Source organism: Procambarus clarkii, chromosome 62 (assembly GCF_040958095.1).
Source record: "Procambarus clarkii isolate CNS0578487 chromosome 62, FALCON_Pclarkii_2.0, whole genome shotgun sequence".
In the NCBI taxonomy this organism is placed as follows: Eukaryota; Metazoa; Arthropoda; class Malacostraca; order Decapoda; family Cambaridae; genus Procambarus; species Procambarus clarkii.
In genome coordinates this window covers 20,390,239-20,401,884 of record NC_091211.1, presented here as the reverse complement: position 1 = coordinate 20,401,884, position 11,646 = coordinate 20,390,239, and the positions used below count along the sequence as shown (strand labels likewise).

Sequence of the window (11,646 nt, the reverse complement as noted above, 5' to 3'; positions counted from 1 at the left end):
AATTTCAGTCTTGTATCTCAGGACCTCTTTCAGTCCTGGTCCTTGGGGGTCCTTGGGGGTCCTTGGGGGTCCTTGGGGGTCCTTAGGGGGTCCTGGGGGGTCCTGGGGGGTCCTGGGGGGTCCTTGGGGGTCCTTGGGGGTCCTGGGGGGTCCTTGGGGGTCCTGGGGGGTCCTTGGGGGTCCTTGGGGGTCCTGGGGGGTCCTGGGGTCCGTGTTCCGGTGTTCCATTTATCTGCTGTGGTTGGGACGGGCCATCATGCTGTTTAGGCAGTATGTAGCAACGATATGCACCATCGTACATATATAGACGAACTGGACAATTGGAAAGTAGAATTTGGTACTATTGAATTTCGACCAACCGGAATAGGTTTGGTATTTATGTCTCCTAATGAAACCTAACATAACCATCTTAGGCCTAATGCACGCTATCTTAGGCCTAATATAGTACAAATATGTGCTATACTAGGCTATACTGTCCAGGCGGCCTGTTGTATTAGTCCAGGGTATTGTTGTCCAGGCGGCCTGTTGTATTAGTCCAGGGTATTGTTGTCCAGGCGGCCTGTTGTATTAGTCCAGGGTATTGTTGTCCAGGCGGCCTGTTGTATTAATTACTAAACAAACAAAACCTAACTTTTCTCAATTAGTGACTGTATTACTAGTCAGGAATGACAGTTCAGTCGCAAGCAATTTTCTCCAACGTGTTTGTAAAGCACTTTATCTAATTTTCATGCTGTTTAAAGACAATTGTGATTGCAATTTTTTTTTCCAATGCTGCTGATCAATTTTCCTCTCCCACGAAGCTGAGTTCAAGTAAAATGTCACTATCAGAGTCTTAATATATCATCGATGTGTAGCCTCTTTTGTTCCGTCTTTGTATCTCAATGTTGCACGAAACATATCTTCTGAAGTCGGATTATAAAATCGTGGAAATTGAGGCAATCACGGCCGTTGGGGGCAGTTGTGGCCTTTGGGGCAGTTGTGGCCTTTGGGGTAGTTGTGGCCTTTGGGGCAGTTGTGGCCTTTGGGGCAGTTGTGGCCTTTGGGGGCAGTTGTGGCCTTTGGGGCAGTTGTGGCCTTTGGGGCAGTTGTGACCGTTGGGGCAGTTGTGGCCGTTGGGGGCAGTTGTGGCCGTTGGGGGCAGTTGTGGCCTTTGCAGCAGTTGTGGCCGTTGTGGCCTTTGGGGCAGTTGTGGCCTTTGGGGCAGTTGTGGCCGTTGGGGCAGTTGTGGCCTTTGGGGCAGTTGTGGCCTTTGGGGCAGTTGTGGCCTTTGGGGCAGTTGTGGCCGTTGGGGCAGTTGTGGCCGTTGGGGGCAGTTGTGGCCTTTGGGGCAGTTGTGGCCGTTGGGGCAGTTGTGGCCTTTGGGGCAGTTGTGGCCGTTGGGGCAGTTGTGGCCGTTGGGGGCAGTTGTGGCCTTTGGGGCAGTTGTGGCCGTTGGGGCAGTTGTGGCCGTTGGGGGCAGTTGTGGCCGTTGGGGCAGTTGTGGCCGTTGGGGGCAGTTGTGGCCGTTGGGGCAGTTGTGGCCTTTGGGGCAGTTGTGGCCGTTGGGGCAGTTGTGGCCGTTGGGGGCAGTTGTGGCCTTTGGGGCAGTTGTGGCCGTTGGGGCAGTTGTGGCCTTTGGGGCAGTTGTGGCCGTTGGGGCAGTTGTGGCCGTTGGGGGCAGTTGTGGCCGTTGGGGCAGTTGTGGCCTTTGGGGCAGTTGTGGCCGTTGGGGCAGTTGTGGCCTTTGGGGCAGTTGTGGCCTTTGGGGCAGTTGTGGCCTTTGGGGCAGTTGTGGCCTTTGGGGTAGTTGTGGCCTTTGGGGCAGTTGCGGCCGTTGAAGCAATTGCGGCCGTTGAAGCAATTGCGGCCGTTGAAGCAATTGCGGCTGTTGAAGCAATTGCGGCCGTTGAAGCAATTGCGGCTGTTGAAGCAATTGCGGCCGTTGAAGCAATTGCGGCCGTTGAAGCAATTGCGGCTGTTGAAGCAATTGCGGCCGTTGAAGCAATTGCGGCCGTTGAAGCAATTGCGGCCGTTGAAGCAATTGCGGCTGTTGAAGCAATCGTGGCCGTTGAAGCAATTCCGGCCGTTGAAGCAATTCCGGCCGTTGAAGAAATTGCGGCCGTTGAAGCAATTCCGGCCGTTGAAGCAATTGCGGCCGTTGAAGCAATTCCGGCCGTTGAAGCAATTGCGGCCGTTGAAGAAATTGCGGCCGTTGAAGCAATCGTGGCCGTTGAAGCAATCGTGGCCGTTGAAGCAATCGTGGCCGTTGGAGTAACTGCGGCTGCTGAAGCAACGGCGGCCATTGAGACAGTCGAAGCTACACCAACGAACTAATGAACACAGATTGTTAGACTCGAACCTGACGCTGGCCGCAAGTTTACTGTGGGAGACAACGCTAGGAACCACCGCACTGACTTGACGGACTGTAGGACCTACGACCTGGATAGGGCATATAACCACTCTTCGCCATCGCTAATCTATAATCAAACCCAACCTAACCTAACCTAACCCAGCCTAGCCTAATCCAACCTAACCTAACCCAGCCTAGCCTAATCCAACCTAACCTAACCCAGCCTAGCCTAATCCAACCTAACCTAACCCAGCCTAGCCTAATCCAACCCAACCTAACCTAACCCAGCCTAACTTAATCTAACCCAACCTAACCTAACCTAACCCAGCCTAGCCTAATCCAACCTAACCTAACCCAGCCTAGCCTAATCCAACCTAACCTAACCTAACCCAGCCTAGCCTAATCCAACCTAACCTAACCTAACCCAGCCTAGCCTAATCCAACCCAACCTAACCTAACCTAACATAGCCTAGCCTAATCCAACCCAACCTAACCTAACCCAGCCTAGCCTAATCCAGCCCAACCTAACCTAACCCAGCCTAGCCTAATTCAACCCACCCTAACCTAACCTAGCCCAGCCTAGTCTAATCCAACCCAACCTAACCTAACCTAGCCCAGCCTAGCCTAATCCAACCTAACCAAACCCAGCCTAGCCTAATCCAACCTAACCTAACATAGCCTAGCCTAATCCAACTCAACCTAACCTAACCTAACCAAGTTTGAAAAATATCAATTGTAACCTAAATTGCCCGAGCCTAATTACTAATTCGGCGGAGGATATTATTGTAATTAATCTCAATTTTTCGCAGAAATTTAAATATTTGGAAGAATATTGGTTCTATGGAAGAGTCTCAAAGCCGAGAAGATGGACGCCATTTTGTCTCACCACTGGCCTGTATGCTAGCTGGTTCGCTCTTCAAGACGCAGGGTTCGATCCCAGAAAGGCTGTAAATTTTTATACCGTCTTGAGATTTCTTTTCTGCCACTGCATGTCTCTATTCACCTAGTAGTAAATAGGTACACTGGGAGTTAGGTAACTGTTGTGGTTTATATCCTGGTCGGGGGGGAGGCTAGTAGTAGGCCTAGGTACCCCTTGATAGGCCTAAAACGTTTCCTGTCCTCGATATTGGATTTTTGTTCATAAATTGCAATGTTGTTGTATTATGATTTTAGTTGCATGAGGCTCACACACAATTAATAATGTTACATATACTCGTACACATATTCATACATACACGTACATACACACACATATACATATATACATACACATAGATATACAATCACCTACACAAATACACACATCAATAATCTTTGTATCACAAGTGATTCAACAAGAGGCTCACAACAGTCACTATACAAGGGCACTTTACATCTATGGTGAGTGACACAGTTACTAGTCTTGCTCCACACCCACCCAACTGGGCGGCAGCTTTACAGTAATGTGCTCCACACCCACCCAACTGGGCGGCAGCTTTACAGTAATGTGCTCCACACCCACCCAGCTGGGCGGCAGCTTTACAGTCATGTGCTCCACACCCACCCAACTGGGCGGCAGCTTTACAGTCATGTGCTCCACACCCACCCAACTGGGCGGCAGCTTTACAGTCATGTGCAGGCTGCACCTACAGTAAGCACATTTTGGATACTTCGCTAAGATTCCTGGCAGCACATCATTTTGAATGAAGTACTTACACATTTCTTGGACACCATTGATGGTGTTATCTCTGCATTCCGCGATTTTTTCACATTCCATTATATAATGACACAAAGTATGCGAATAGTTCTGCTGACAGAGTTTACATTTAATCAAATCTACATCAGCAGATGTTACAAACTCCCAGAGGTACTTGTAGTCGAGCCTAAGGCTAGCAGTGGTAACATCTAGAAGTCCATAGACGTGCGGTTCTTCCTGCATAATAGAATGATGATAGATGGAATAACTGGTGTGAATTTCACTTTGCCTTAAGTCTACGAGATATTGTTGATGTTCCCGGAATATTACTGCCCTCAGGCTGCTCAAAGGCAGTCCAAGATGGTAATCAATTCCCTCTTTATGAGCAAAAGTCTTGGCTAACTCATCATTTCTATCATGCATTCGGAGACCAATATGGGAAGGAATCCACAGGAGACAAACTCTGACTCCATCATTGATGGAGTCAGAGTTAGGTTAGAGTTAGAGTCAAGTTAGGTTAGTCAGAGACAGAGTTAGTTGATGGAGTTATTATTTCATTATATCTGTGTCTAGCTTCATCAAGATCACCTCACTACTACACCTGTTGAGGTGTTTATTCTCCCTATTGTTGCAAATTTTTATGCAACATGTTATTAGGTATATTACTACTTTTCTTTGTATTCTGAAGAAAGTCTGGCTTTTTAATTACTTTTCTAAGTATTCTGCAGCGAATCAAAATGATTTTTATCAATTTTATGACTCGGGTAAAAGTAGCTGATTTCAGTTTGTAAAGTGTTGATGTTTGTTATGTAAAGATGTTTGTCATCTTAGCTTGAGGAAGATACCAGCATCTTTCTCATTACCAGATGAACATCTCACATCATCTTAGCTTGAGGTAGATAACAGCATCTTTCTCAAAATTAGAAGTATATCTCTCATTCAAGGCATCTTACCTAAAGATAAATAAAACCATCTTTCTCACAATCTGATGTACATCTCGCATCTCAGAGCATCTTAGCTTATCAGCATCTTTCTCTCAGCCCAAAAAACATCTCGCATCTTAGAGCATCTTAGCTTACCAAGTTAGAAGTTTCTTATCGTTAAGCACACAGCTTTATAGGATATAAGTGACAATACTTTTTTAAGTAAACAATTTGTTATTGCATTTGATAATTCTATGTAGTATATACAGTACGAACTAAGGTGCTATTCAAGCTACTCTCTGGTAAAAATGCATAAAGTTTATTGCAAAAAAAGCAATATCAATGAATCATTCAACATCTGGAATTGAAAGCTTGACTTGATTTTTTTAAACAGCTGCATTGGAAAAATTAATAATTTAATAATGGAATTTTAATCCCTTCTCAATATTATGTTTAAACTTAAAAAAAAATATGGGGGATTTCTTGTGAGTTTCTGAATTGTTCAAATTATAACAAATAAATAGTTTTCCCGATAGTTTTTTTATTAATTTTAAGTTATTTATACACGTTGATGCATTGGGCAGCTGTCTCCTTATGGGTGATCTATTTAATGGGAATTTATTGCATAATTCGCCATCAACTCTGTTATATAGTGCTGGAATTTACGATTTTCCAGTATTTACCTCCAGAACACCAAAGACGTAATCTTATCCTAAATGCTTCTCCAGCAACCAGGCATCAAAGATGTTATCTTAACCTAGATGCTTCTCCAGCATCCAGGCATCAAAGATGTTATCTTATCCTAGATGCTTCTCCAGCATCCAGACTTCTCAGATGACATCTTTACCTGGATACATATACATCATCAAAGTTATATATGCACTCAATGTGTGCTACTCGACATATTCATGAATTTATTTTAACGTTGAACTCTGTAGGAATTAAAAAAGAGTGCTTGAAATTTCGAAACTAATTAGATACTGAGTTTGATGGTCCTAGATGGCGCTAGGCTTGAAGTGAGATATTTTTCATAATTGTCAGTCGCTACAATTATTCGGTGTCTAGGAACTATTGAATATCCAGTGACACAGACGGTGCTATGCAGTATTTCGGGCCTAGCGCCTTCTTTTGGTAATTACTTACAGTCCATAGCTTGAAGGATAATTCCCGTAATCCCATAGAGCAAGGACATCGTCAGAATTCCCGTCAATGTACCTCTTTTGGACAAACTTACTGACAATCCACCTCTCTACTTGTCTTAGATTATGTATGCTAAAATCTTTCGGTTTACTTGATTGGGGTAAGAATGAAAGGAAACCAGGATTGCTTCATTTACAATATAGTTTTTAAATACTGTGACATGATGAGACGAACGAGAATACAGGCTGGCAGGCATCAGTCAGTAGGCTTCTAAGCGTTACAGATGCTAGCTTTAGGCTCAGATAAAACACCTCTGGGATATAGCCGAGCCTGCTAATGTCGATCTGACCAAATGTACACTTTGTCAACAAAATGTTCCACATATTCTACGTCATTGTGTAATTTAATGTGGGGAAAACAGTAATTAAAGACGTTTTTTTTCACTACTGTTGACAGAATATCCAAGTATTTATCCTGGGAAGATATACTGCCTATAGGCCTATCAATGTATCCCAAATTTGCCTGCTGTAGATATTGCACACAGATTGCAAGCTTGCACTGCCTGCAAAATACTTACTTGCATATCTCATCACTACTGGACCATTAAACACAACTGCTCTTGTAACTTGGTTACAAATTTGGGGCAAATGAAACCTTTTATTTGTAACTTATCAACGCCCAAAGAATTTTGGCAGCGAGGTACATAACAGTTTTGTTCAATGAAGTCCAAACCAAAAACTGTTGTATTTCAAAGTTCTTATTATTAAGAGTGACGAGGCTTCTTCTCATCCTAATTCTTCCTGCTATCATGTTCAGGTCTGGAGTGCATCCAGCAGTTAGGCATCTACTTACGAAACTTGTACCAAACAGAAGAGTGATAATTATTAATTAATTATATTATTCTTAAAATTATTATTATTATAATAATAATTCTTGTATTTAATAATTATCACTTCTGCTTGGTCTTGAAGGAGGCCGGCCTCGGGTGAGAGAGGGCTGTGACAATCTCTGTCTGGAACCCGTAGGTGCTGGACCGGGCCGTCCACCTTCCAAGGGTAGTGCGTCCCAGGCTCTGCTTCAGGAGGCTGGGGTCGTTCTTGACCTTGCTGGGGTGGTTCTTCTCCGGCCCCGACCACGGCGGTCTCCGGGTTTGGAGTCCCTGTGCCTTCTTTCACCAACTTCGAGGTCAACTCCGGAGCTCACAGTTCCTGCGACGGTGCTGGAACCAATCGTATTGGCATTTGCCTTTCCATTGGAGACTTTCGGTGCTGTGGAGAGGGGGGACCTGCTGCTTGGGTAACAGTTTCTCCATATCAACCTACCCTGGCTTTGCTCCCAGGAGAGGCTACACCAGCTCGACAACCAGAGCGCAACTCCATAGTCTCCTGAGACTGAGGGATGCCTACTTCTACTACTACTATATCTACTATATCTACTATATCTAGTACTATTACCACCACTACATCTGTTCTCAATCATGGAGGCTTTGCTTACAGTTTATGAGCTCCGAAGCACTACGTGGTCGTTTATAACAACAATAACCTTGGGTTGTGAAGTTTGAAGGCTCATAATCTTTAATAAATGTCACGAAACCCGCCATGATTAAGGAAAGATGTATCGGTTTCGTAATTGAATCTGGAAATGCTTGACGAATCACGGCCCAGGTTGTTGAGGCTTATCCAACTTATACTCTTAAAATTGAGTATATAGTATCGATACCATATCCATAGTAGATAGTAGATACAGAGTAGATAGTATCCATACCTTCTGTTCCACAATATTTAACTATTAGTCTTATCTATAAGCCAAATAAAGTTATATAGCTAATTTCTTTGCATTATTTTTGTTAAAGCAACCTGTTTTTGTGTTATTTTTTGTTATTTATTGTGTTAATTAGTTGTTATCTATGTTAAATTATTTAGGCTTACTGAAAACGTTGATAAAACTAGAAATAAAATTAAGAACAAGAAACCGGAGTATGTATAGAAACCCTGTTGAAACCCAGAGGCACTTCTAGAGTCCCAAGTGGTCGTAGTGATTGTTGTATCGTCTTAAAGAAAGTTATTTCCTTATTAATTCAATGATAATCAGTGCTAGGCTTTTTCATGCTATCGTTTGATTTAATTCATACGTAATGTAATTTGTAGTTGGGTAAATTAAGTTATAATTGACTAACCATTTTATGAATGATATCTGCTTGAAGTTGTACAAATATAACACACATATTAATGATTGAAGATTTAATTTAAGTCAGTTGCAGTTATTATTACTTGCATTGTTATTATTTCTACTACTGTTGTCATAACTGCTATTACTACTGTTGTCATAATTACTGTTACTTCTACTGTTGTCATAATTACTGTTACTTCTACTGTTGTCATAATTACTGTTACTTCTACTGTTGTCATAACTACTGTTAATATTGCCACTATTGACTGTTGTTAGTAACACTATGGCACTATTTTATCAGTATATATCACTATTCAAATTGTAAACTAAATATTTGTTTTACACCCATGTCTAAATATGTAGGATTGAGTTTACACTGCTAATACACCTTTTTACTCAGTCAGAATTGTAACCTAATTCACCTAATTGTATTGTTAGGAATTGTAACCTAGTTTATTCCTAACACCTTATAGGTATTAGGAATAAATCCTCCGCATGTCTTTCTATCCTTCTGTGTTTTTATGTCTAAGTACAGAAATGCCACTGAAAATTAAGATACCTCTTGATGCACTGAAATCTCACTAGACACAGAAATATTGCTAGACTGTATAGCATAATATTGTATAATATTGTATACATCTCTAAACGTAGATCCCATTAGATATAGATATATCTCTGAAATCATAGACACCACTAAATATTGCATATAGCAAAACCGCTGAAAAATATAGATTCAACCTAATACATTTAAATATTATAGATAATTTACTACCACTAACATACATATATTACCAGTGGAGAGATAGTCAACAACTTGAAATAATGTGAGACTGTAAAGGCATAGATCCAGAAATATTTGAAACAATTAAAGGAAAGGATTACAAGGATTACAAAGGATAAAAAGGATTACAATTCAAATGTAAAAAAACTTATCGAAACTACCAAGAAAAAAGGAGAATAAGAACAACCGCCATTAAAAGGGCATACTAAATACAGAGGAAACTAATAAGGAAAATACTGACACTTCTTGAGGAAACTAATAAGGAATAAAACTGACACTTCTTGAGGAAAATAATAAGGAAAAAACTGACACTTCTTGAGGAAAATAATAAGGAATAAAACTGACACTTCTTGAGGAAAATAATAAGGAATAAAACTGACACTTCTTGAGGAAAATAATAAGGAAAAACTGACACTTCTTAAGGAAACTAATAAGGAAAATACTGACACTTCTTAAGGAAACTAATAAGGAATAAAACTGACACTTCTTGAGGAAAATAATAAGGAAAAACTGACACTTCTTGAGGAAAATAATAAGGAAAAACTGACACTTCTTGAGGAAAATAATAAGGAAAAAACTGACACTTCTTGAGGAAAATAATAAGGAATAAAACTGACACTTCTTGAGGAAAATAATAAGGAAAAAACTGACACTTCTTAAGGAAACTAATAAGGAATAAAACTGACACTTCTTGAGGAAAATAATAAGGAGCAAACTGACACTTCTTAAGGAAACTAATAAGGAACAAACTGACACTTCTTAAGAAAACTAATGAGGAAAAACTGACACTACTCACTGAAACTAATAAGAAAAAACTGATACTTCTTGAGGAAACTAATAACGAAAAAACTGACACTCCTTGAGTCTGTTAGTACTTTAAGCAACTATTTGTTAACACGTACAAAAATACACTGTTGTACCCCCTCAAAAAAAAGTTAAAGATTCATATTATTGAATTTGCCTAAATGGCATAATAAGAATTTTTTTTAAAGCAACTGAAAAACCTAACCTGTCCAAAGTATTCTAGGCCTAATATACGCTTAGGGGCTAATATAGTACATAGCTGTGATTTACTAGGCCTAGCATTGTTTAAGTGTTTTTTTTTTTTTGGGGGGGGGTTCTTTTTTTTCTTTCATTCCCTCTACAAAAATTAATACAGTACTACAAAATGTGAACATTGATAGGTTCAACAGTCCATTTATGTACGTTGGATCAAGTATATATATATATATATATATATATATATATATATATATATATATATATATATATATATATATATATATATATATATATATATATATATATATATATATGTCGTACCTAGTAGCCAGAACGTCGTACTCGGCCTGCTATGCAAGGCCCCGATTTGCCTAATAAGCCAAGTTTTCCTGAATTAATATATTTTCTCTAATTTTTTTCTTATGAAATGATAAAGCTACCCATTTCATTATGTATGAGGTAAATTTTTTTTATTGGAGTTAAAATTAACGTAGATATATGACCGAACCTAACCAACCCTACCTAACCTAACTTATCTTTATAGGTTAGGTTAGGTTAGGTAGCCGAAAAAGTTGGGTTAGGTTAGGTAGGTTAGGTAGTCGAAAAACAATTTCATGAAAACTTGGCTTATTAGGCAAATCGGGCCTTGCATAGTAGGCTAAGAAGTGCGTTCTGGCTACTAGGTACGACATATATATATATATATATATATATATATATATATATATATATATATATATATATATATATATATATATATATATATATATATATATATAGGCCCTCTTGAGCCTTGTAGGCCGTAGCTCTCAATACTCGCGCCTCGTCACTTCCTTATCCAGTAGGCGCCGGTTGGGTAATTAGTCATTGGTAATTAATGACCTTAGGAATTGCTATGTCTATGAATGCCATTTCCATGCTTTGGGTAACTTAATCGTGACCTTTTTTTTTGGGGGGAGAGGAGGAGGGGGATTTAGAAGAGTTTTTAGGTTGATTCAAAAGTTTTTGAAATATTATTTACCTGTATGTTCAGTATTAAGTAGCCTAATAAGTACTTATCACGTAATTTCATGGAGAAGAGTGTTATTCGATGCCAATAAAGCCTCAGGCGCAGTTTTCTCGCTCCTCTTGGCAATTTTTAGTGTTGCTGAAAGGTAATCTGTATTGCAAAAGGAAAAATGTTTTTCTCAGTTACCGCAGGTGAGGTTGGCAGCCTTGCTGACGCTGACAGTCGGCATGGATATAACCAGCCATAAATCAATACACGCAGCCATTCTTTACACGCAGTAAGACATACATACGGAAAAAATAGAGGCTATTTCAAGCTCAAAATATTGAGTTAGACAATAGGAATATGCAAGAGGAGAGATGGAGATATTTGCAGACGTTGGCAACCTTGGTTAGCCCGCCCCTCGTGCGAAACAGCTGAGTCCCGGCCGGCGCCGCCGCTCGCCAGCCCAGACCCCTATAGCCTATTGCACAGGTTGAAGGTCTTACTATATTCTCCCCCACCACGTCCTTAACCCGCACCAAGACTGCCCCGCAGGCAGTGTGGTACCCGCATCGATACTCTTCGCAGTGGGTGATACCCGCACCTTTGGACAGTGATCGTGTGAGGCGCAAGAGG

At 40.8% G+C, this 11,646-nt stretch overlaps 1 protein-coding gene across 1 annotated transcript; it reads right to left on the bottom strand.

Moving 5' to 3' along the window:
* Positions 1 to 939: 939 nt before the first annotated feature.
* Positions 940 to 11,293, bottom strand: LOC123766380 (GATA zinc finger domain-containing protein 14-like). The gene is made up of 4 exons (XM_069308506.1): positions 11,215 to 11,293; positions 8,338 to 8,502; positions 7,390 to 7,532; positions 940 to 2,418 (listed from the first exon to the last, which is right to left on the bottom strand). The coding sequence occupies exons 1-4, from the start codon at positions 11,291 to 11,293 to the stop codon at positions 940 to 942; spliced, it is 1,866 nt and encodes a 621-aa protein (XP_069164607.1).
* Positions 11,294 to 11,646: the final 353 nt, after the last annotated feature.

Coding starts and splice junctions, on each gene's coding strand:
- LOC123766380 (XM_069308506.1), bottom strand. CDS start 11,293: ATGGCTGCGTGTATTGATTTATGGCTGGTTATATCCATGCCGACTGTC. Junction 8,503..11,214: donor GGCTGCCAACCTCACCTGCG/GTAACTGAGAAA, acceptor TACTAACAACAG/TCAATAGTGGCAATATTAAC. Junction 7,533..8,337: donor TAGAAATAATAACAATGCAA/GTAATAATAACT, acceptor GATTGAGAACAG/ATGTAGTGGTGGTAATAGTA.